Raw genomic sequence first — 25,693 nt, forward strand, 5'->3', positions numbered from 1 at the left:
TGGCTGCATCCGTGACTACCTCCAGAAGACACATTACTGACGATGGAAACTGCCTGTATTGTGGTGACACAGTGTGAGATGTTTTAACTGTGACCCAGGAGCTTCATATTGACATCAAACGGGCCCAGTGCTTGACACTGACACTGAACTTCTGTCACTCTCTGACAGAGACTTTTCTGAACTCCTAAGGCTTGCTGGAACTGTGTTGCTTCAGGGACAAGAGTCACCCTCCCATACTGTGACCCATGGCAGTGAACTGACTCTGCTACAGGGCCAAGCTGCCACAGATGCACAGCGGACAGCACTGCCTCCACTGTTCCACTCCTCTTCTGCGAAAACAGACCCCTGTCAGATGGAGAGGTTTCTATACAGTTTGCCTCATTAACTGCCCAAAAAGCTGATGTCTGCATAGACCAAGTTTCAAGGAAGCCAATACCCAAGTATGGCTACTTGCTGGTGCCTCTCACTCCATCCAGCAGTCAGTCTGCTAATCCTAATGCAGACAACAACCTCTTCAGTCAAGGACTCTGTGGTCAGAGGAAGCAAAGTCAAATCACACTGTGAGCAGTGGGACCCCCTGCTGGAGCAGTTGAAGGAAGCAGAATGAATGTATGTTCTTAGGGAATAATTTTTATATTGGTAACTGGAAGCCCTATACTCAGTTCAGCACATCAGTCTCCTAAATTACACAATATATTTTCAGAACAGCCTAAAAAGCTTGAAAGAAACCAGTGTAGAAGCTTAGAGCCCTATTTCTCCTGCCTAGCTCTAACTCATCCTGGCAAAATGGGCTCTGCACCACAGCAGTTGAAACATAACCTTGGGGACCCATCACTGAGAAGAAACAAGAGCGCTGTGTAGCTCACAGCTTCCTTTCCATGTGAGCCATTAGAAAGGAAATCAGAACATGAATTTTTACAGGTTTGCAAAGTGTCCATGCCTTGCTTTTTCTTAGGCCTCTATACTGAAGGAGCAAGGAAAGCGGACTACAAGGGCTGGGGAGCCTTGCAGGAGGAGAGAGGCCACAGCAACTTCTACAGCTTCTCTCCTACAACTCTCAGAGGTGGGTGGCTGATTACAAAAGGTGAAAAGCAAGAGACAGCTTGGCTGAACAGATTTGTAAAATGCACTCAATAATCATGAACAATAATCAAATAGCGGCTGCTGCTAATAGAGGGCAGGGCCCTCCTGTGAATTCCTGGAATTCCTCCTAAAGAAGCCACCAGACGGCAGTGTAATTGTTAGGCAGTGTAATTGTTAGGCAGTGGCTGCTGCTAGGCTTGTGGTTCTTCAGTCTGTGGCATGACTTATGAGGAAGAGGACCCTGTGCCACGAGAAGTTATGTGCACTGTTGGCACACACTCCAGTGGTTGGTGGGACAATGGGTCATGTCCAGGAAAATCCCTTGCCACTCATGAGCCAGACCCACTTCTGGGGAGCAGTGAAATGAGCCCACTGAAGGTGGTGGTGTTGTCCAGCCAGCCATGCAAGCATAGCACAGATTGTCCCCAGGCCTTCACTACCACCCATGCTTGGGGCATGGGGAACTTCACCTCCAAGAACTTGTACCCACAAGGTACATCCCCTGAGAGCTACATGCTGGAGCTCTACCTGACCTCTGCCTAATGCCAGTTTTTGGGCACAAGCCTTGTTTGGGACAATCCTGGGATCCTGCTGTAAATGCTTGCCCTGGCAGTAGATGCATCACCACCCACAGGTCTTGGACCACCACACTGGGTTCTCTCCCCCATTCCAGCAGCCAGTAGGATCTGGGCTCTTGTTGCCTTGGATCACAGAGATTATTCTGGGACTCAGGTGGGAATAATGCATTCCCTAGTGACATTGGACTCCTGTGACCTGCATCCTAAATCACTTCAGGTAGGAGGCTCCATCAGCAGCCACCTGATGGGAAAGGAAGCATTCCTCACAGAAAAGATTGGGGGTGGGTGATTTCAGATAGAGCTCCTAGCGGAGAAGATTGCACTGGGATATGCTCTGTACCCTCCCCTCAGTGGCAGGACTGTCACCCTATTAGCCAAAGGCAGATTGTTGAGCTGTCCTCATACCTTCTCTAGCAATGCTACTCACCCCTCTGTGCATCTCCCCCAGTACAGCCTGGAAAACCCCCTGGGGGAGGGCCCTATGCAGGGTGCACAGCAGAATTGGGATGGGTCACAGAATTAATTTTGCTGCATCTACTTCTAGTGAGTGCCACAGGCCACTGCAGTGGAATTGCTGCTCGTGGAGGACCAAACTGGATTCCACCTGGAAAGGCGCTGAGGTGTTGGCTGGGCTACACTGGATTGGTGGTAAGAAAGGCTGGTTTTGAGTAAAGAACTGTGAGTTAGTGTGAGCTATCCCATGTGCTTAGCAAAGGGTAATTTAACCTCTGTGTCCTTGCAAAGGAGCAGGAGACCTGCAAGGGTGAACACTGGGACATGCAAAGCTGTTATGCTCCACTGACTTGGAACAGCATTGATCAGTTTGTGCTAGCTGCAGATCTGGTGAGGAAACTTTAAGTACAGCAGATTGATTGCTACCAGGGGACAAATTCCCCATAGCTGGTTGGATTCAAGCACTGAAGTACTGACATATTGATCTATTTATGTTGATTTATTAGTAATAGTCCTGTACCCCAATTTCTCTTGTGCAGTTATACAAATAAAAAAACCAAACATGCTATTGCTAGCTTAACTGACTTCTTTCAGAGGATATATAGAATACACACCTCTGTATAAACCTCCATGTTGTGAGCATATGCTGCAATCTATAGTAGACAAGAAAATAAAAGTGATCACAGGCAAACATATTATTATGCAAGCAGTTCCAACATGCTGGCTCACAGGCTTTAGTTTGAGCTCCATCTACAAATCTTGCCTGCCTTGGAGATGGTCCCAGCACATCTCAAGGGTTTAAATGAGCTCCCCAGGTGGGAAGAGTTTGGATAGGATATCATCCCACGATCTCTGGGCTCTGCTCAACAGCAACAGACTCATCCAGGTACCTTATGTGGTGTACTTTTTCTTTGGTTTTCCCTAATTTCTTGTTGAATTTAATTTATGTAAATTTCTGACTGAAAAAGTTGCTTACATATTGAGTGCAAAACTAATGCTGTGGTGGCTTGGTTTCTCCCCCTTACTCCAGATCTGTTGTGTTCCTTGTTTATTGGCATCATGCTGTAACCAACTGAGCTAAACTCAGTTTTTCCAGGGCTCTCCAGCTGTGCAGAAGGTGGGAGAGACAAAGAGATGCTGGCTCTTTACCCACTACAGTCTGAGGCCAATATGATAATTTAAATGGAAATCTTTGTTTTAAGCCAAGCAATGAGTAGTTGGAAAAGGGAAGTGCATCTACTTCAGGGATTCACCTGCAGCATAATTTGGGTAGTGGGGCTGCTGGGGTGTTAAATCATTCCCACATGAACCAGCACCATTCAGCTGGAAGCAGCCCCAGGCACACACCATGCATCAGGTCCAAGTGGTGCACATTTGTATCACTTTATTTGCAGCTAATGAAATAGCTAGAAACATTTATTGCATATAAATTATATATGAGCACCCATCATACAAATAAACTCTTTCCAGTCTCAGCTTTCCATTTCCTCCTTAATCAGAAAGTCTGTTATATTTGGGACGGATTCAGGAGTCTCTGCTGGTTCCCATCCCCTGGGCCTGTTTAGATTAACTTGTGGGGTGAGCTACTCTCTACAAAACCCACCTTTAGAGCATGTCCCTATTTTAATGTATGAAGTGGCAGGAGAAGAAGAGAAGTTTCTCTCCAGCTCTTGTCTTGATTTAACCATCTTTCACTTGGAAAATCTGGCAGATTCCCCATAGGCTGAGATGAAATAATAGTGAAAACCATAAGTAATCTGACACTTGTAATTACAGGCCTACCAACTCCTTATTGACCTCAGAATAAGGAAATAGCACATACTAGGATCATTTAAAAACAAGGGAAAAGTTCTGGTTAACACTAAGTTTCATGTGTTTATGGAAAAGAATCTATAATACTGCTTGGGAACTTTTGGAGATGTAAGTTATAGATTTGGGTTATGGATTTGGCTGACAAAAGTAAAAACTGTTGAAGTAATAGCTCTCCAGCAAGGAAACTGATACAGTCTTACACTGTGTTTTGATTTTTAAAATACTGGAATGATACCAAATTAACACATTTTGTAGTAATCGGACTGAGAACTGACTAGGTAGCAAGTGTCAAAATATTAAAGTTGATACAAGCATATAAGGGGGGTTTTTGAAACTCCCCTTACTCCACCTGGGCCACACTTTTGATCTGGCTGTGGAAGAAGTGGCTCTGGTGAAGGATTGACTCACAGCAGAGCAGCAGCTGAGCATGAGCTCCCAGTGCAGTCAGAAAGGCTAATTCCATTCTCCGATGGATAAGCAGGGAATGTGGAACAGGTGTAATGAGATTATATTGCAGGAGATTATATTGTGTCTGCTAATTCCATGGAGGTGATTACTGGTGTGAAAGAATTCCCAGTTTTGACAGCTGTGATCCAATGAGGAAGAGAACAAGTTGGGGAGGCTTTCTGGCAGAGCTTTAAGACCTGTTTATGAGGAAGAAGCATTTAGGACCAACATGATCAAAGCCTTGGAATACCAATGTAGCATTGCATTTTTGCTCCTCCGATTGTCACACTGCCTAACAATGGCACAAGAAGAAACAGTCTAGAGATGAGATAATGGAGAAAGGAGTTAAATACTTCAGGGGTTTACTTAGGGTGCTGGCAGCTTTCCAACCATTGGCAGTTTTTTAATGAAGATGGGATGTTTAACAAAACAACAATGATTAATGTGACAGAGTTCTTTGTCCTGTGATCATCTGGAAAGCAGAGTGGTCTGGAAATTAGTCTACTGCAATAGGCACTGCTGTCAGATGGTACCAACCTGAAATGGTTTTGCTGCAACCATTCCCAAAATTATAGTCCATAGCTATACTCTTTGCCTTTTACATTGTTTTACTTCATTTAGAGGCTTGGTTTCCTCAGCTGAGGAAGCCCCTGTTTGTAGGTCCAACAGACTCAGGACCTTTCTGCTATGGGGTCTCTGTCTTGGATCACTCCCTGCAAACAGCCTCTCCCGGCTGTTTTTGTCTGCTTTGGAGAAATGCCTGAAGTGAGTGAACTCGGTGCCTGTGTCCTGTGAATGGGGTTCAGCATCACCATCTGCCTCAGTGCGGGAGGGACAAGTCTCAGAAAGCATGGGCAGGACTGAGCTACATTCTTCACTGAAGGATTCTGACCAAAGGGATTTGGGCAAGATCCACACATTTCGGCCTCCAGTAACACGTCTTGTAAATGTGGGATAACAAGGAGAGGCAAGAGACCTCAAGGATACAATGAAATCCTTAACTAAGCTTCCACCTCCCTGTCTGTTGGGCGGCAATGCTGGGAGAAGTCACCTGGGCTGGTCATGGATTTATGTGGCCACAGAGCCTCAAGGAGCTCACAGCAGAGTCCCGCGCTGTGGAAGGCTGGTACCTCATTTCCCCCATCCCAGATTGTCCTCTACTGCTCCAGGGTGTTTGACATGTAGGCAAGACTCAGAGGTGAGGGAGTGGTTTGCTGTACAGTTATAAAAGACTGCAGCTGCTCAAATCTGACCTAAATACCTTCCAGATTATGCAGCCTGATGCTTTGTTGGAAAACGCAGAAGGTCGCTGTCTGCTGGGTCTTCCTCCCTCGAGTGACCCAGGACATGGACTGGCAGCGAGCGAGGACTCGTGTTCTGCGGCGGCCGTGGGGCAAAGCCGCCACAGCAGAGGGTGTTGCAGACGGGCACGAAGGCGCATGGGGCACGGGCTCCGGCTGCCCTCGCTCCATCCATGGCCCGGGACACGCGGCACGGCCGGGCACGGCAGCGCAGCCGCTCCGTGCCGGGGCTGGCAGCCCGCAAGCCGCAGCGCCCGGCTCCCCGCAGCCGCGCTGGGTCACCGCGCTCCGGGCTGCCCCTGTACCTTCGCTTTCCTGGAAAGCAATTTCTCTTCGTTACTGAGAAGAGCCGAGCTCTGGTAGAGGAAGGAGGGGCCTTGCCACCGCTTCATGCAAAGGGGCCACTACTTGTGCTAATTTTTCTCGTAAGAGAGGAACAAAACCAGCCCCTGCTCGCTCTAAACCACTGAAGGAGTTTGTTTGTTTTTGTTTGGTTAGTTTTTTGGGGTTTTTTGTTTGTTTTTTTTTTTTTTCCTGGAGGAGCAGAGGAACAGGGTTGGGGGATTTTTGTGTGTTGGTTTAGTCCTTCTAGCTTTCTCTTTTTGTGGTATTGGGTTTTTTTCCTCCTTCTTCATGCTTTGCTGTTAGCATCTCCTAAAAGGAGGCTTTTAGCAAGTTAAGAGAGAGACCATCTCAAAAGGTGAGGAAAGGTCAAAAGGGAAAAACTACCTAAGACTGAATGCGTTGTATATTTTGTATTCTTTGCAGGTTTGATGTGCAGCACATAAGGAGATGGTGGCAGTCATTTCCTACCCACCCCACAAGCATCCTTCCATCCTCCTATCTGTACAAAATCTCAGGCACTGCCTGCATCACCTCTCAACCCAGGGTACCCAGGCCTTCCCCTTGCTTTCTTCTCTCCCTTTCCTTCCCATCTAACCACCTGGCAGGAATCCCCCAGCCTTGGGGCTCCATGTCTGGGCCACTTGGTCAGCTACATTGTCAGGGCAGTCTCATAGCCTACTCTTGTCCCATCCAGAAAGTCAGTGTCCACACCAGTGGGCAACAGCACGTTTGGGTCTGGTGGGGGCCCATAAAAGGCACTGAGATCCTGATTCCTGTGATGTGGAATTGGTGTTCCAACCCCAGCTGAGCTTCCACACACAGGTCTGCAAACCTGAAGGGCAAGTCAGTACTGGATGATTTAATGTGTTCACTCACCTTCCCTCCTCTCTGCCCTCCATGTTCTTCTCCTTTGGTTTTTTGGTATCTTTTTTTCCTTTCTTATGCAGGTTTTCAGCGTTTCATTATCACCAGTTCTTTTCCCTCATCATATTATCCTCTCCCTTCCTTTGAGGCAATGTTTGCCTTTTGCTTTCCCAGAAAACCATCTTTATTCAGTAGTTTGCAATGAGACCTGCCCCAAAATACCGTTTGTTTTCCCACACCTCCCAAAGTGACAGGAGTAAATATGCAGACTGTGGCTCCTTCTGCCTTATGCAAGATGTAAGGAATCTGCATGCTGAGAAGGAGTGAAGGTGTTAGGGCATTACTGGCTCTTGGGCTGCTGGATATCAACATCTTGGAACTTACCAAAGACTTGGAGGTTGCTGAAGAACAAGCAGAGAAACACCACAAAGTAGAACTATGATCCAAAGGTAGAATGAACTCAGACCTAGTGCTCTCAGCAGCAGCACTTCAGACAAAACTCTCTGGAAATGGTTAATTCTGTCAGCAGCTCTATCAATTAATGCTTTCATGTGTAATGTGCTTTCAAGTTTTAGTATTGGGGATAGTGAGGGTACATGTATCCCTGTGCAGGGGAAAAAATGAGAGGTAGGATAAAACTTGTAAATCCTAAGAACAAATCCTGGCACCTTCTTGGGAGCTATTCCTTGTCACGCTGTCATCAGCATCCTGGGCATCTCAAAAACTGTCTTTAGGAGGGATCCTGCTTTTTGCAGAGAGGCAGCAGTGGGCAGTGCTCAAATTAGCCTGCCTGTATTCTCACTGTCATTACACAAAGCCTTTCAGGTGGTTGCCTTCCCCTCCTTCACGGCACAGGACACAACCTATTTCAGCATCCTTGTGTTTTCCACCTATAACGAAGCCACCTCAGAGGTACCTTGATCCTGAAGACATTTTGGACCCTGTGGTTCACATCTGAGCTTTGGAAAGCTGTGGTCAATGGTGCCACTGTGACATGTCTCGCTGGCTTTTATGGCTGAAGATGACTGCTGCAATACGTTTCAGCTGTAATGCTGCCAGGTCACAGTTTCAAGTGGATGAGAGAGGGATGAACAGACAATCTCGGAGCAGTGAGGCTGGATGTTAACTTTTCACAGGCAAAGATGAAGAAGAAGAAGAAAAGGTAGAATTAGACCAGGCCATTTAACATTAAGGCAAGGTGGCTGGAAGAGTCTATGAAGTCACCCAATAAATGTTATAAATATCCACAGAGGGAAACAGACTCCCTACTAGGCAACTGTAAAGCAAACCACAGGATATTTTTGAAGCTGCCATCCAAAAATACAAAGAAAAGTGTGACAAGCCTACTTAAAAACCAAAAATGGAACAGATGAGCACTTCATTCCTGCTGTGATTTAGAGCTCCAGCGGCAGGTCCTCCCACTGAAGCTGCTCTGAAAAAGAATAAAGTGCTTTGCCCAGATTCTTATGGAAGTTCAGAAATTCTTCTGTGGTCAGCAACATCTTCATGCTTGGTTGAAAGAAAAAACAAGAACTGATGTCTCAACACTCAGTGGAACTTCTGGCAAGGCTGAGGATCAGATTCAGCGGTGTTTCTGACTGCTTTATGCTCCCTGGCAATGCCAAGCAGCTGTAAAGCTTTTAGTCTGCTGCTCAAGCTGGAATTGCAGCTGCTTTGCATCACTAGGCTGGTACAGAGCAGCCAGAACACATCTGGTTTGGGGTTTGTATAGAGCTTTTTCAACAGGGCAATTCACCTGGTATGCACACACTAGGGAATGTGTGCAGCATCTAAAGAAAGTATGTAGGTGAATGAGAGCTCTGATTACTTGATCAAATCATAACTTCATTACAGGTTAGGCCTTTAAACTGTGAAGTTTGTACTGAATTCCAAAGTTTATCTTTTCTTCTATTACATCTATTCTCTCTGAACAGCAATATGCTTACAGGATGCACCATGCGGTGCACTATTTATATTTCATATCATAACTGGAAATAATGATTTCCACTATTTTAATTTGACCCACCAAGGCAACAGCGCGCGTTTCGTGGCACGCTCCTTAAATACGTATTACCCTGGCACACACGCTGTGCTTCCAGGGTGCCCGGTGTCCTTCTGAGAGCTCCTGCAGTGTCCGAGAGGAGCTGGGAGAACTCTGGCAGTGAAGGTCAGGAGCAGGCTCTGCTTTCCGCTGGTGTAAAGAGCCCTCAGCGCCGCCACCCCCGGCCCTGGACATTGCCCCTTCCTCAGAACTGGCGAGCCCCGATGCCCCAGCCCCGTGCCGCAGGGTGGCTGATGCCGGAGGGAGAGGGAGGGAGGGGAGGAGGGGCAGAACCCCGGCCGGGCCGCCGCCTCCCCGGGGCGACACGTGGCTCCGGCGGGTCCCGGGGCTGGCGGATGCTGCGGTGCCCTCCCGGTGGGGTTCCTCTGCCAGTCTGCGGCGGAGGGGCTTTCACAGCATCCCTTTTTTTCCTTTTCTTTTTTCCTTTCTCTCTCCCTTATCCATCCAAGTTTTCTTTTACAAAAACCCAAACTTTTTTCTTCTTTACTTTTTTTTTTTTTTTCCCCTTGCAAGAGCCACGCCGTGGAAAGACGGCGTGGTGGAGGAGGGAGAAACCCCTCCCCTTCCCCTCCCCCCGTGGCTCCTTCCTCGGAAAAGAAACATTTTGGGGGTTTCCTCCCCTCCTACCTCTCCCCTCCCTTCTGCTCCCCCGAGCCGCAGCCGCCGCCGCGGCGCCCGCCCGCCCCGGGGCCGAGGAGGGCCCGGCGGGGCAGCCGCGCCGCCCCCGGTAAGCCGCGCTCCGGCCCCTTTGTGAGCGGAGGGGCCGGCGGGGCATGCGGAGCGCGGCGGGGAGCGGGGCCGCCTCCGTTCGGCTTCGGGGCGGGAGAGCGGCGGGGGCCGGGCCAGGCAGCGCCGCTGTGGCCGCGGCACGGAGCGCTCGCTCGCTCGCACCGGAGGCAGCGCCGCCCGCCCGTGGCCCCGGAGGTGCCGAGAGTAAGTTGTGCCGCGTTAACTGGAAACGGCCTTTTTGGGGGGCGGGCTGCGAGGAGTCTGTCTGTCCGTCCGTCTGCGTGTCTGCTCCGATCCCCCCTTGGCTTGCGAGGGGCTGCAGCCCCCGCTGATTTGGCTGCTGGGGGCGTTGGGGCCGTTCTGGGCTGGGAAGAAGGAGCGTGTTGGGGCTTGGGGGGCTGTTCCCGAGGAGCCGAGGGAGATTTGGGGTGCTGGCATCTCACTGCCGCTCTTGAAGGGACACATGTGCTGTACTGTGGTGGCGGCGGGGCGCTGGGAGCAGCCTGGGACGCTCCATGGGGACTGTCCTGCTATCAAGGTGTTCCTCACAGCGTCAGGGCAGGGAGATGTTTCTTTTAAAGTGAAACCTGCAAATTATGTAATGTCTTATATGGGTCTGTAGGGAAGCAGCCGCACAGGTCCTGGTAACTTGGTCTTCACAGCTCTTCTTTCACAAAACCCTGGAGAAGCGATGCTCAGAGTGTTACACTTAGTGTTAGCTGGAAAAGCCTGCCAGAAGCGAAGGCGTTACATGGAAGTGGGGTGACTGTGAACCGGGGGCGTACATGCCCGTTTGGGGTTGCCTTGGAGGGCGGAGGAACTCGCCATCCTCCGGACCTGGCACAGTCAGCGCGCAGCCTCACACCTGCCGTTTCTCAGAAGGTCGGTGCTGCGCGCCCATGAAAAGGCTCATCGCAAAGGTTATCGCTAAATCCTCCTTCTTTATGCAATCTGAGTCATGGTGCTCACAGCCATGCAGGATCTGCTACTCACTTTTTCCCACAAACGCACGCGCTGTTACTTAGAATTTTGGAATGGTTACCACGTAAACCTCAGCTCATGCTACTCTTAGGTTTCTTTCTTTTTTTTTTTTTTATTTTTTAAAAATTTAGTTTAAGTGTGTATTACTTCTTGCTTAATAGAAACTTGGAAACCGGATCTGGATGAATCCCAGAGGTAGCTGAGAAGAACTCAAGAATGCTAAGTTAATGTCCCTGGCTTTTTTCTTCTCCTACATGGTGAAGAAGGGGGATGTGGCTTGACCATTGTTCTGGAAAGTTGAGGGTAAAGAGTATTGTTAGCAAGCTGCTATTTAGGGCTATGTGGTCCAGACAGTGCCATTTACTAGTTCTACTCCTTTCAGCTCTCACAGAATTTCAATGAAAAACCCAATCACATGTTGACCATACTCAACTCTGTGAAATGGGGTGGAATCAGAAATAACTAGTTTCCTGATGTTTCAGTCTCTATTGACTGTGTCCTTAAGAAGGTATGCAAGCATATCTTCTTTCTCCAAACAACTGCAACTGCAATTCAGATGCTGTGTGAATGTCAAATGGCCCATTCAGTCAAGGCAGGGCAATGGTCATGTGCTCTAAAGTCATGCACATGCACAGAAGTTTGTGAGACTGAAGGCTGTATTATCACATAATGTTGCTTTTAGTTGAATCGAGTTACTAGGAAATGTGGCCAGTCGCTGCAGATGAAGCCAAGCTTTGTTTCTGTGTTCATGAGTGATTCTGCTGGGTATGTGATTTAAAACATAGTTGTTGAAGTATGGATTTTTGTTCCCTCCAGAGGGGAAGGCTCTTGGGCACAAACCCACAGGATTACTGGGATGCCAGCCTCCCACACAGGTTCCCATGTTTTCCTGAGTTAAACTGGGATCTGGGCCTTTGTTATTTCTGTGCTCCTTGTTAATATTCTGTATGTTGCATGTCCTTTAATAGCCTGGCTTATCACTTACTTAAATGTAGTGGGGTTGAGTGGCAACACAGGGGTTTTCTGTAAGATTATTGTGGAAGACACAGGTAAACTGTGCTAGGGTCCCCAAAAATGGGAATAGAGGAGCACTGGGATTCTTCAGATCCTCCCAGGTGTGTGTCTCTGTCCCCACTCTGTGCCTGTTCAGAGAGGTCCAAATTCAGTTTCCAGATGACAGCTTCAAACATGCAGCCAGTGCCTCTCACCCTCCTCAGTGCAGCTGGGATTTCTGTGAAGTTGGTGGTCGGTTTGCGCAAGGATAGAGCTGGGGTTGGGTGGTGTAAATTCTTAATTGCTGTCACTAATACTGTGGTTGCATTGCTGAGAAACAAAGGAGAAAATGTGCCTTTAGAGCTGTGTTTTTTCCCTTGTTTCTCTTTTTCTCTGTCCCCACTGGGAATGTTTTGCTCTTTTCTCCTAGTCTTTCCCTGCAGCTCCTTGCCACCCACTCTCCCCTTGCCACCCAAAGGCTTCTCTGTCCTGATTTCTCCAACCTTGGTTTGGTCAGCAATAAAGAGATAGTGCCAATACTTAAATATGACATCATTTGGTTCAGGTTGATACTGTGGTTAGATTAATAAAAGCTGTGGGGAGGTGGTGTGTTCCTGAGCTGTTACTCCAGGCCGCTGCAGACCTCAGCTGCTGGTGCTTGCCAAAAGCTCTCAAGATGGGAGAGGAAGGCACATGCATCTCTGATTTAAGATGTGGATGGTGTGAGAGCTGAGCAAGCCATACAGGAACCATATCTTTTTAGAGAGTAAAGGTGTTAAGCGTATATGTCATTAGGAGGCATATTTATTTAAAATAATGCAACTAAATGCTACATTAATTAGATCCTTGATTACGTGTAAGTAGAGGCAGAGTCAGGTATGATAGCAACTTATCCCCTTTTATCCTGTCAGTCTGCTTCATTACAACCTACTCTTCTGGTTTGCATTTGTGCACGTCCTGCATCCTTCTGCCTCAGTAAGGTATTTATTAGCTCACCATTTTGCTGAAATCAGTCTCAGCCTTTAAAAAAAAGGTGCAGTGCTGTTTGCTGTAGCAGGATTTGGTGACTTTGTGTTAGTGAGTGATCAAAATGACAGTAGAATTCTTCCCCCCGCCCCTCACCAAGTGCAAGATTTCAAGTTAAGATTTAGAAGTGAGAGGTGTAGAAAATCCTAGTTTTTAAACTTCTGGAACTCAATGATTCTGTTCAATAGGTATTTAAGAGTGTGAAAATGTAAGTTCAGTTTTAGTAGAATGGTTAAATGCTGGTTTATGTTGTCTTTGGAGAGTTCAGAGCTGCCCCTTATTTTCATCCTCTTCAGTGGAGAATTGAAAAGGCCTGTGTGCACTTCACAGGAAATGAGTGTCTGATACAGGCTTGCAGGCTGCACATTTCCAAGAACCGCTCTCAAGGTATTTTGATAATGCACATTCTCTCTGCCTTCTCCCTTCCTGCTCCTCCTGCACTTTGTGTGCTTCTGCTTGTTCACAAACACATGCAAAGTTCAGGGGAAGAATCAAGCGGTGCCGCTGTTAAGTTTGCAGATGGTCTCCTTTAGCTTTGTACTGGAGCAGTGACTGGCAAAATTGAGTTAAGCTGGCAGCATTCAGTTGCTTTTGTTGCAGATGGTTTTTGTCCTTCCCCTCACTCCCTGCAAATGCTGAAGAAAAATTTTGACTTCAGACTATGACTTGTGCAACGAGGGAGTTTTTTGCATGTATGTTATTCTGCAGTTCAGAAACAGTTTGGATCTACTTTCGTACTTCCTCAGTAGCAAAGCTTATTTGGAAACTTAAGCTAAAGCTAAGAAAATGAGTGTGGCTGTTAGCCCTTGGAAAATGCCAGAGATCTGCAGTCTGTACTGTGTAGCTGGGCTTTTGCACATCCTGCTGAAGGTGCCTTGCTGAAGCAAGGGGATTCAGCATAAGTTTGCCTTGGTTGGCACACTAGTGGTGATGAGCACAGGTTTGATTGTGTGCAGGAATGGTTTGTTTATGTTTTTTGACAGACCACAGTGTTGTTCTTTATTCATATTTTAGTTCTTCCTTGTTTTATGGTGAGATTTTGTGGTGTGGAAGGAGAGAAGTCAGAACTGGAGGAACATTTACTGTTTTAGCAGTAAAGACTGAAATCTGCTGTCTAGGGGGCATGCTGATATTCAAGTCAGCAGATTCAAAGAAGAGATGCTGTTCTTTTTAGTCATCAAAGAATGAGGAAAACATGGACAGAGCTATTTTAAATCTGCAGCAGGTCCATAGTTGATTCCTCATGTTGACTTCATATGCCCTTGTTTATTACTTCAGTTTTGCACAAAGGGCATTTATGCCTTGTGCTGGGCTCCCCTTAGTGTTATGTCAGGTTTGAATGGTTAAGAGGTGACTTAAAAAGGTGTAGCTCAAAAACCCAGCCCTTTGCTGCTGGATTCCTCTGCTTAAGGTCTGCTAAAGCATGACATGGTGAGTACAGCATAGAAACAAAGCAAAGACATTTGAGAGAGAAGAGAAATGAGACTTCTCAGATCAGCTCTCTCACTTTCCCCAGTCTACATGATTGGAGTTTTTTCTTTTATGAGTTTTAAAATTAGTTACTTTTCAATCTTGGTCACCTTTGAACTTCCTCTCATCTGGTTTTTCTGAAAGAATACAAAAAGAATGTCCTGATTGCACTGTATCTTTCTCTGGCATCCTCTTGTATATATATCTGCTCTCTAAACTGAGCGAGAAATTTCTCCAGTCTCTCTCCGTACAGTTATGTGTTACTTCTTATTACCCATCTTTAGGCCTACCCTCTTTGTTTCAGCTGTGTGTGTTTTTATTCAGGTAACTAGAACTGACTGTATTCTCTCAGGTGGTGACATTACTGTTACGTTCCCATCCATTTTGCACCCTCCTAGTCCCGCTTGCCTCTTGGTTTTTAAATGACTGCTTTTGCATTCGGAGCCGGAGCTTTCCTTAATGAACCCTCAGCACTGTTACTCGGCTCATTGGTCAGCTGCACCACTTAATTTATTGCTCTTGAAAAGATAGACCCAGCTGGTTTTTCCACAAGCCTGCGTGCATTTGCGTGTGTCAGGACGGAGTCTTGCCTGACCTCCTGCTGCTTTCCTGCTGACGAATTTTTAATGACCTCTGACTTCTCTGTCCTGCAGGGAGTGAAGTGATTTTGTCACTGTTTACCCTGGGAAGGCGATGGAGAGGGCTCACTATTTTGAGTTGGCTGCCTAGATTTAAGTAACACGAGGCTGTGAGCTGCCTGCTGGGGAGCAAGGTTAAGCCTTGGGGGTGTTGTGGGTAATGACAGCTTGAAGATGGAGAGACAATTCTAGGAAGAGACCTGGGTCAACCTGTGAGTTTGCACAGTCAGGGGGGAGGGAGCTGCTTGCATAAAAGATGCGGGAACCTTTGGGCTGCTTGTACCCACCAGCCTGTTGAGGAGTGAGGTGGGATGCTCTGCAAAGTGGGCTGAGTCAAACCAGGGGGAAGATGCAGTGGCTGGGAGGGTGGCAGAGAGGTGACCAGATGTGCAGGGGCTGAAATGCCTGGGTGTCCTCTGGGCACCCCTCTTCCATTCACCCTGTGGCATGGCTCCCCATGCCTTCTGCCCATCTGCTGGTCCAGGTCCTGGCGTGCTGCTGGCTCTTTAGCTCGTGTAGCTGTCTTGCTTTTTGACTTGCTCTGGGGAAGAACAGAGTGTGTCCTGTCTTCTGTTGCTTCTTCAGGTGCCATCTGCCTGATGGGGAACTCTGCCTGGGGGCTGGCTCTCCCCCCACACCAGGTAGCCTTGTGCTGCTCCTGCCTTAGCAGCACATGTCAAAAAAAGTTCATTCCAATACTTGCAGCACTCTGGCAATTGCTAGTGCAGCTGATTTGCTTGAGAGAACACCTCTCTTTGCAACTCAACCATCCACTTCCAATTCCAAATCTCCAGGTATAGTCCACTGTGCCCGGCTGGCTTTCTGCTTTAATGTCACTTTTCCCAGTCTCTTCTGATAGAACACTCTTTTTTACTTTCAGGTTAATCAGCTTTAACTACTGGGAAATCTCCTCAACATCCTGTGCAAGAAAAAAATAATACCTGCTTGCTTGTGTAACTTTTCTGCAGTGTCCCTGTCCCCACTAGCTGGTATCTCACTCAACTAAATTATTCCCCCCGAGGTTTTCTGGTTTTGATAAACTGGAAATGCCATATGTTTTCTGGGTTTTGTTTTGTTTATCTTGGCCACCTACTGTCCCAGTTTTGTGACAGCCATCCTCATATAAATTTGTTCCCTACCGTCAATAATTTATATTCCTTTATATTGGCTCCTCCAGGATTATTTTTTCATCTTCTGAAGGGTTATTGAGGTTGTAGAGAGATTTGAATAGGGACTGTGGTTTTGTAGTGTGTGTGTTTGATGTCTCTGATCCACAGCAGAAGCCCTTGCCAGCTGTTGCACCTACAGTGATACCTGCAGTGTGTCCTGTATTGTCCCCCAAGCCTCAGGCAGCATCTCTGTGCCGTCATTTGTGGGAGGTCTGCACACTCTGTCACTTAAGGTTTCCTAAATAACCTTTCATGACTTAATCTTTTTAAAATTTTTATTGTTTTTACTTTTGACTCTCAGGACTAGTTTCTTTATGTTGTGTGTTGGAAATCCCCGACTATAAAACTTAGTGTTGTGGTGTGTCTGTGCTTTCTGACCCTTGCCCTTTGCTCTGAAGGCGCAGTAACTGGTGCTGCATAATGGCCCCTCACATCTTTTGAAGCTGGTCCTCCTGAAGAGCCAAAGCAGGGTGTTTCCCTTGTCCCCCTGTGCTCCTGTTGGTTAATCATCTGGGACTCCTCTAGCAGCCTTGTTCTGGTAAGGATACTGAACCAGCTCTAGCTGCAGACACTGCTAATTCCTCAGAGTTAGCTTCTTCTTTGAATTCCTTTCAGGCTCAGTGTGATGGTTTTGATAAAAAACCGTGGTCATGGTCGGCACAGGGACCACTGATGGCCTTTGTGTCTCAGGATTTACTCATTTCCTCAAACAGGGTTCTGGAACAAAGTCAGTTTAGTAGAGACAGGCAGAGGAAATGTACCTGTGCTGCTGGTCTGGGCGTGGGGGAAGCTGGTAATGCTGAGGAGCCATGATGGGTTGGAGGCAGCCCTGGGAATCACTACCCCCTTCCCACTGATCCCCCTCTCAGCAGGGAGATGAGACAGAGCATTTCAAGTAGGGAGACATGAGGGACTGCTGTTATCTTGGCTTCTTTCTTCTTCCTCCTTGTCCTCTCTCCCCGTCTCCTTGTTTCTGCCCCCAAAGTGGGGAGAGCTCCAGCCACCTTCCCAGAGGGCTGCTTCCTGAGCCAGTGTGTGGTGTGGAGGGAGGGATGCCAAGGCAGCAGCACAGATTCTGTGTTCCCTGGCCAGGCACAGGGCTGAGGTTCTGTGTAGCTGCGCAGCACTGACATTCACAGGAATGGCTGCTTGCTGTGAAACTGCAAAGGTCAGAAGCAACACCACTGGGCTTCTCTCACTTACCAAAAATGCTGTTGGCCAGAGGCAAGCAAAAACTGTCTTTGCTTAAGCCATAGCAGGATAGGCTCAGCTGCAGCTTTGGAACTTAGTAGTAACTCCTCCTGATTTCCTTTTTCTGTTTTTTTTTTCTTCTTGTTTCCCCAGTTACAGGGGAAGGCAGAGATAATTCAGTCTCCAGTAGAAGATGTCTGTCAGAAGTCAGATGGTAGTTTTGGTAGTTTTACTTGCTGTGGAATAAGCTGTAGTTGCTTGTGGCTACTGCAGAGCAGCCTCTTGAGTTCAGGGAAGTGATGATGCTTCTCTGTTCTGAAATTGCAGGATTATATTTTCACATTGGGCTGTTTAGATGAGGAATAGGCTCTTTTATTTGAAAGTATTTCTGAAAGTGCATAGTATTTCCAAAGCTTGAAGAGGAAACCCTAAAAATGGATGTCTTTCTTCCTGCTCCTTCAGTTAGCCCAGTAAAGACAATTATTTTTTCCTTTAAACTGCCACCTTGGTGGGTTTTTCTTAACACATGTCAAAGTACTTGCAGACTTTCCTGCCTTGAAGAGTATTTGGCACACATCACACTGTCTTGTGGGTTTTCTTGGAGTGGGTTTTCTTTCAGCCCCTATCAGCAAAGTGCCATATTAATTCAGAAAACACATGTCATAGAAAATTATGTTAAGAAGTAGCAAACAATAATATCAGATCCATGCAAAGTTATTTGTGGGTTTTGAAGTATGCTCTCCAGACCCAAAATGTCGGGGGTGTTTGATAAGACAAGTGTTGCTGCAAGGTGTCCAGCTGCTGATTCCCAGAGCCTGCATGCAGGATCTTCCTGCACTGTGTCTCTGCTGTGTGAAATAGGAACTGCCACAGTGTGTGTGCTTCCTCAGCTTATTTTATTTAATATTGCATCCTTGGATGCTGGTTGTATAGGGAAATGCAGTTTTGGTTTGGGGTATGTATGTGTGGTGTGGTTTGGTTTTTTTCCCACATATTCTCTCATGTGTCAGACATAATGGCACCCTCACATCAAACTGCCATGACATAAAAGACAGAGGGAACTGCAATGTCTCCCAGGCCTGCTTTGTGCTGGAGAAATTGGCTGTGATTAACATTGGTCCTCTTGGCTGAGCTGGGCCACATTCCTCCTCTAACCACAGCTCCCTCTGTTCTCGTTGGCATGTCTGTGCATCTCCTTTCCCTTCCCCCTCCGTGATCCCTTTCTGGATCAGCTCTGGTCACCCTGGCTGTGGCAGGGCGCTCATGGCAAGGGGCTTTGGTGTGACCGTGCACCGTGGCGGTGACAGCGCGATTCCAGCCAGTGCCGGTGTGTGGCGGGCGGTGGCGGCCTGAGAACCAGGCCGGCCTACCATTAAAACCCAGTGCTGCGTGCTTGGCTCTTACCAGGGAGGTTTCTTCCAGCCCTTTGCTCAAGCTTTCCTTTGGAGCAGCCTTCCCAGCCACAAATCAGTAGGCAGCGCATTTCTGTGGGATGCAGACGTGCAAACAAGCGATGGCTGCTCCGGCTCTGCTGCCTGCAGTAGGGACTGTCGCAAGGGCTCGCAGGGTACATTAGGGAGAGCTTTTCCTAATTATCCCAGCCTCCATCTAACTGCTCTGGGGACTGCAGGGTTCATATCTGGGAGATGTCAAAGCCAAATGGAGCAGTAATGGGAAGGTGTAATAATGGGATGGACCTGCAGTTTTGCTAGTGGCAAGTCAGTGTAGCTTGTGGGGTGTGTGCCCAGTTTGGACTGGGCTGGAGGGTGCAGAGAAGAGATGTTACGTGGGTACAAGTGAAGCTGTGCAGGGCCTGCCTCTGAAAGGCGTGCAGAAAGCTGGGATTGTTTTTTCAGCTTGCTGGCAGACACATGACTGCACACGTGGTGGTCTGCTGCTCCACCAGGTCGGTGGGTTTACTTTTCCATCTGCAAGGTGAGGAGGAAAAGTCTTGAGAGCTGGGGAAGCAGGGCAGAAGAGCATGGGCCTGAACAGATTGGGTCACAGTGAATGGATACCTGTGGTATCAAATTAGATACTCTAAATGTTGTGTTTTGTATTCAGAACAAGTTGTGACTTTGCTGTTCTGAATCCTTAGGTTTATTTCTGTTGCCATCATCTCTTAATTTTTGGGTTTTATGGTTCCTGCTTTCAGAAGATGATGGCATCTTTATGGTCTTTCCACTTGTCCTTGGGCCACCTGTGAGCTGCCTGGACCTAATCAGTTCATGGCTTTGTAAATAGCAATAATAACAACAGCAGCAACAATCTGCTGTCTCTGTTGCTATCTGAAGATAGCATGTATACATGTTTCTACAGTAACACAGATCAAAGAGATAGAGACAAACAACCTGTCCCCAGATTTGTTGTATTTTAGATCCACATTACAGCAAACTAATGGGCTTAGTCACCTGCTTGATGGATGTCTTTTTCTTTTCAAAGGATGGATTTGCTCTTAAGTAAAGCTGTGCAAAAACTGGGAAGTGCCACATCAGAGCTTTTGAATTTGGACCACTTCCAGTCCTGACATTCAGAAACTCATCCCTATGGGTGGCAAAGACAAAGAGGTAAGCTTTTTCAAGTGTACTGGAACAAGAGTGCAAGGATGCATCATAGCTGAGTACTTGAGGCTGATGTTGAGCATGCCAGATTTGTCAAGCCCCAGGGTGCAGGGTTGGCTTGGCTGACACCACACGCTGCATACAGTCCCCTGGTTTACTAGAATTGTCTCCTTATATAAAACACCCTGCCTTGCCTGGGTCGTGAGTGAGGAGGAAAGCAGAATGCCCTGTGTCAAGAGCACTTATTTTGAAAAGCTCTTGAAGTAAATCAGAAAGTCTGGGAAAATTTATCCAGCCTTTTAATTAGCAGGACAGCAGCTTTTTAGGGTACATTACTTTGACTGCAAGCATTGTTCTGACTTGCAGTAGGGAGGTAGTAACTTGTTTGGGCGTTGGGGTTTTTTGGGGTTTTTTTGGAGGGGAAAAGAGGGAAAGCAAATCATGGTGTGATAAATCAGCAGAACTAATTAAGCATGTATGTTTTATTACACCCCTGGCTTGGTTTATTCCTAATCCTGGGTCTGCACATCTTCCTTGATGTGAAGGCTATGTACGCCTAGGACTTGTTGACCCATTAAAAGTGAACCTTAAAGGTAGAATCAGGAAGCACTTCTAGGGCTAATATTACTGTAACTAATGCTGTGCTGCAGGCCAGGCACTTACCTCTTGGAAATGGGTCACTGAAGCTAAACAAATTCTCCCCATCTGAGGATCTGACCTATATGTAGATTTCAAACCAAGTGAACAAATTGTCAAGGTGCTATTTTTGCATTTACTTTGAATTTGAAATGATGACAGTCTCAGTTCTTAGTCAGTCAGATTTCTAGTAGCAGTGGATTTTTCTTAAAGGACTTGGTTGAATGACTAAAGGTTGAAAACCGGGACAAACCAGTTTGGGGTTTTCTTCTGTCAAACAGAATCTACAGCCCTAAACAAATTATATATTTGTTGTTATTTTTAAAACTAGCCTGGAATTGACAGACAGCTGCCTGCTTCTGTTTTCGTGCTTGAATTAAATTTCCAATCTCGACCCGTGAAATTGGCAAAATTTCCATTTGGATCCAAGAGAAATTGCTGTTTAGGAAGGTTCTTTATCACTCCCTTCGAAGTTATAGCCACAGCCCTGGAGGCACCTGGTGGATGACCTTTGTTTTCTATAGGAGCTGATGTCAGAGGGCCCTATAGCTTCCTCACCCAGCAGAGAGAAGAAGGAGAGGGACAGAGATGCTGCAACTCCTTGTGATGCCTTCTGTGCTGAGTTTTCAGTGGTGATGGATGGCCCTTGTTGCTGTAGTGGTGACTGTGTTTGTTTGCATCCTGCTCACTAAATCACCTTCACATAAGATTTATTCTGACTTGCTGAACGGTCTGAGCAGCTTTCAACTGCTGCCTTTTTTTTTTTAATGGAAAAGAAAAAACCCAACTTGATTAACTCCTTCCCACCCCTCCCACCTTTCTCTAAGCACGGAATTTCCCTCCTACTATGAAACTAAGTAGAGGGCAGGATCAACAGCACTCAGAACAGTACCAGGGACATTAGCAGCTTGTGGACTGCAAATGACAGGGCTATAAGCTGGATAAGCTTTCCAGGCTGCTCTTGGAAAGGATGCTTATGGCTCCATATATGAAACGTGCCTGGCAGCTACATTATTGGTATTACTGTTAAGTATTGAGAGAGATGTTAGACTAGAAAAGATGTCTCTAGTAAGGCACTGCCAGGCGCCTGCCTGCTCTCCCTAACTACTGTGCCCCTTGAAAGATGTTTGTCCTCTCCCAGGGCACACAGTGTGGCCACCAGCATGGCCACCCAGCTGGCACCAGCACCAAAAGGACTGTGAGGCTTTTGAGTAGCTGGCAAAGGGTGAGAGACAGGGGAACCTTGCAAGGAGCTAAGCTTACCTTGAAGCTCTCCCTGCAGAGCAAGCCCAGCACAGGTCCTTGCACCTTCCCTGGGGGGCTGCCTTGCCTGATATGAGCCCTGAGCCCCAATGCTCTGGCAAGTCTGTGTTGGGGGGGCTGCTGGAGATGAAATGTGTCTCTTCCTCTGCTGCAGGCTGTGCCAGCACTCCGTTCTGCTCCAAGCATGGCTGTGCTGTGAGTGAGTATGACTGGGTTAATGGAGTATGTCAAGGGAGCGAGGGCAGCATTTGGCAGCGAGCTACTGACTTGTCAGGCCTGGGGAAGTGGTATGTTACAGCTCAGCTTCTCACACAGAATGAGCCTCTGGCTTAGGGCTGTGGTTTTTTATTTGTGCCTATACAGACACACACATTTAGAATATGTATTTTTTTAATATAATTGAAGTGACTTGGATGGCTGATGGCAACACTGGGTTCAGAAATGTGCATTTCTGAAAACAGCCTGGCGATAACAAGGTGCAGGAGATGAGCAGGGTCATGACACTACATTAGAGGATGGTGACTGCGAGAGGGCAGCATTGTCAGCAGGCAGGGGAGTTGTCCTTCTGGAAGAAACAGAAGTTAAGAATCTGGAAGGGCATCAGCAGTGCCTGGTACCAGTGTTAAGTGAACTCATTCAAGGTAGTCTCAGCCTTGAAGTCAGTGTAACATTTCTTGAAGAGGTCATGATCTGAGACCTTTGCTTTCTCCTGATATAGTGAAACAGGCATGACTTGGGACAAGGGAGTGGTTCCTGGGATTTCTGCTTTTGCTAAGTCCCGTTCCCAATCTTTTTGTTGGAGAAAGGGTTGGAGAAGTGTGAGGAAACCTTTCTACCTTTCACTGAATGACAAAGTAAATGATACTTTCCTCCTTTAGAAAGTCTTTCCCTTTTGATTTGTGGTGTCATTTCCAATCTCAAGGCCACTCTGAAGAGTTCTGAACGTTTAGCAGGGGCAAGTCTTGAAATGTTGAGATCTGCTGGGTTCAAACTAGCCTGCTGGAGGAGGTTCAGGAGCCCCTGGCTGTGAATCACAGAAACCCAGTGGATGCAGAGCTCTGTAAAGTGCCACTTTGTGCTGGTGGGGACCCAGCTGGAGCCCTTTCCATACATATATCCTTGGATCCCCCCGCAGCTGGGGGTTGGTGACATGCAATAGCTCCTTGGTACCCTCTTTGGTACTCTTGCTGTCTTTTTCCCTTGGGAAGTGTCTTGCTCAGGCTGAAGAAGGTATTTGGTTTGCCTCACTCTCCTTCTGTCCCACAGGCTGGATGCAAAGGAGGAAGCATGGTAAAGGCAGCATCTTTCCAGGATTCATGGGCTCTTTGAGAGATGATCAGAGGGAGGCCAGATGACCTGCACAACACACAGAGCACAGTTTCTCGTCTGCAGAGGCAGCATCGGAGCGTTCTCCCCAGCCCCGCGCCGCCCGGCTTGCCCGATCGTTTCCGGATGTTTCGCAGCTGCGAGTGGGAAGTCCTGGAGCGATCCCTCAACATCCTCCAGGCCAGTGACTTCTACTGGGGCCCCTTGTCTGTGGGGGAGGCTCACGCCAAGCTCCAGAGGGAGCCTGTAGGCACCTACTTGGTGCGGGACAGCTCGCAGGGGAACTGCTTGTTCAGCCTGAGCGTGCGGATGCCCACGGGGCCCGTCAGCCTTCGGATCTCTTTCCAGGAGGGCTATTTCCGCCTCAAGAACTGGTTTGCAGACTGTGTGGTCCGCCTGCTGGAGCTGGTGGTGGCGGGGACGCGGAACAATCCCTTGCACTTTGATGAGATGGGGGGCACTCCCCTGGTCTTCTCTGAGCCCTTGTGCCGGAGCCGCCGGGCAGTGCCCACGCTGCGGGAATTGTGCTGCCGGAGCCTCCCTGCTGGTGCCACGACAGAGGACAGAGCAGGGCTGGGGGGCTCCGTGGGGATGTGTCTGAGGGAAGAGGTGTTCTCACCCCTAGACAGAAGGGGAGGGTCAGAGGGGAGCGTTGGCCCCAGCTCCTGTCTGTCCTGGGCTAGGAGATGATGCCATGCCTATGGGAGATGAAAGGAGATGCCTCTTTTATGGCTGTGCTGGTGGGATGTGTGCCGCACCAGTGATGCTGGACTGGCTGCTGGGAGAGGAAGGGAGAGGGCAGAGGGAGCAGAGCTGGCTGTGACAGATGTGTCCTCATACATATGCAGTGAGTGTGACTTCCCCAGACATGCCTGGGATAAAGCCAGACCTAAAGAGCAGACATTGCCACTGCCACCAAATCCTGCTCTTTGTTCCATTTATAACTTAAAAGCTCCAGAAAAAGGTGAGTTGCCTGTCCTCCCAGGTCAGCCCTGTGTTCTCTTCTACCCCAAAGTGCTTGAGCTCATTTCTGCCTCAAATCTGCCCTGGTGGAGTGCAGCTGAGTCCAGTGCCACAGCAGTGCAGCTTGGACATCGATGGACATGACCCTTGTGCTGACCCACGAAGCTGTGGTGGAGCAAGAGCACATTTCACTCCTTGCAGCACGAATGTGATGCCTGTTCCTTCAGAGGCCCATGTTTGCACCAAGTGGAACCACTGCAGCCGTGTACGATGCGTGCAGCTTCACTGCCTTTTGCATTGCTTTATTCAATTGGATTTTTGAGAGTGAAGATGGGTTATGCTGTACTTAAGGGCATGGCATTCCTGAAGAGATAACTCTGGTCTGGAGGGTTGTGTCTGCCCTGGGAGGGTGTGAAGAGATGGGATCCTGCACCCTTTCTTAAGCTCATGTGGTAGCGTGCTGCTGCCATCTGTCGAGCATCAGAAGATGTTTTGGTTTTGCCTCTGAAAGGCAAGGAATTTTTTACATAAAACTTCTAAAATTTTAATAAAATTTTTATACTGATTTTTAAAAGTCAATGAATACATGGCTATAACTTCATTCCCTTGTAACGCTGGAACCCCAGTTAGTTTAGCACCCAGGTTTGGCAATCAAACTGAAACTGAATAAGTGACTTTCTCATAAAGAACAAAAGCAGAGCATAAATGAGTGGTCCTAGTTGGGAACATTAAACTTAAATTCATCTTGTAGTGTAATATAGAGAAGAATTTTCTAAACAGAGAATACTTCTGAAAATGTAAGCCCTACATTTTTAGAAAGTTTTTTTAGTACCTTAAAATTTGTACTGAGTGTTTGAAAAAAAACAGTAATTCAAGATCTTAGAACTGGGCACAGCATCAGAGAACTTAACTGGTGAGTATGAGTAGAAATGGGAGGAACACAGTTGGCTTAAGTAGGGTCATGGTTCATTTCAGGGATTGTCAGTGTGATGTCTTCAAAATAAGTGATTGAAAACAGCTACATGAAAGAAGAAATTCAGATACTCTGAATTTCTGAGCCAAACCATTTTAAAGGCTGCTAAACATCCGTAACTGGGCAGGCAGCCTGCTTTGCTCATGCTGACTTTTCTCTTCAGACCTGTATGGAAGAAAAAAGGTGAACAGGGGAAGAGAGTACAATGGCTTTCTCTATTGTCTTCAGCTGTTTTATCTGAGGAACTAAAGTGTGTGGTTGGCACAGAGAGAGATACAGGCTGTGATTCGTCACAGGAGCCTAACTTAGACACTCTGAATTATTCTCTGGAGGGCTTTGTTGCTCTGCTGGCAGTGAGGTGCCTGGCTGCCTGTCTCAGGACATTGGCTTATCAACCGAGGTAGTTAGGTAAGTGTCTGGGAAGTGGTGATCTTGTCCTTGCTGCATGCTCCTTCCAGCTGTAGGGAGGCCAGAGGCAGCTCTGCATCTCAGCCCAGTGCAGAAGCAGGAGCTGGGATTGTTCATTTCTGCAGGGTGTGTGCCCTGGGGTGGCTGACATGTGGGCACAGTGTTGCTTGCTGCCAGCATCCCAGGTGGCTCTGGGCACCTCTGGGACCATTCCCAGGCTCTTGGGTGAAGCCCCTGCCTCAGCAGGGTCAGCCACAGAGCTGCCCTCCCTCTCTGCCATGGAAGAGTGGGACTGGATCTGCTGGCTCCAGCATCATGGCCACCCCTCCTCGATCTTCTGCTTTCTTGAAGGTGTCTGCTGAGGTGCCTTGGCTCCCTTCCTGCCTTCCCTTCAGAAAGCAGGCAGTGGAGGAGCTGTATA

At 47.7% G+C, this 25,693-nt stretch overlaps 1 protein-coding gene across 11 annotated transcripts; it reads left to right on the plus strand.

Annotated features, from left to right (window-relative positions):
• The first annotated feature begins 127 nt into the window (after positions 1-127).
• Positions 128-24,470, plus strand: LOC135300528 (suppressor of cytokine signaling 1-like). Of its 11 annotated transcripts, XM_064420066.1 has the most exons (5): positions 128-609; positions 956-1,063; positions 2,206-2,309; positions 19,585-19,709; positions 22,869-24,470. In XM_064420066.1, the coding sequence occupies exon 5, from the start codon at positions 22,935-22,937 to the stop codon at positions 23,616-23,618; it is 684 nt and encodes a 227-aa protein (XP_064276136.1). In that variant the 5' UTR covers positions 128-609; positions 956-1,063; positions 2,206-2,309; positions 19,585-19,709; positions 22,869-22,934; the 3' UTR covers positions 23,619-24,470. The 11 variants fall into 11 exon arrangements, with proteins under 11 accessions (XP_064276136.1, XP_064276134.1, XP_064276138.1 ...); XM_064420064.1 differs by having other exon boundaries at positions 128-1,063; XM_064420068.1 differs by lacking the exons at positions 128-609; positions 956-1,063 and adding an exon at positions 1,085-1,942.
• The last annotated feature ends 1,223 nt before the right edge of the window (positions 24,471-25,693 follow it).

Source organism: Passer domesticus, chromosome 5 (assembly GCF_036417665.1).
Source record: "Passer domesticus isolate bPasDom1 chromosome 5, bPasDom1.hap1, whole genome shotgun sequence".
Classification (NCBI taxonomy): Eukaryota; Metazoa; Chordata; class Aves; order Passeriformes; family Passeridae; genus Passer; species Passer domesticus.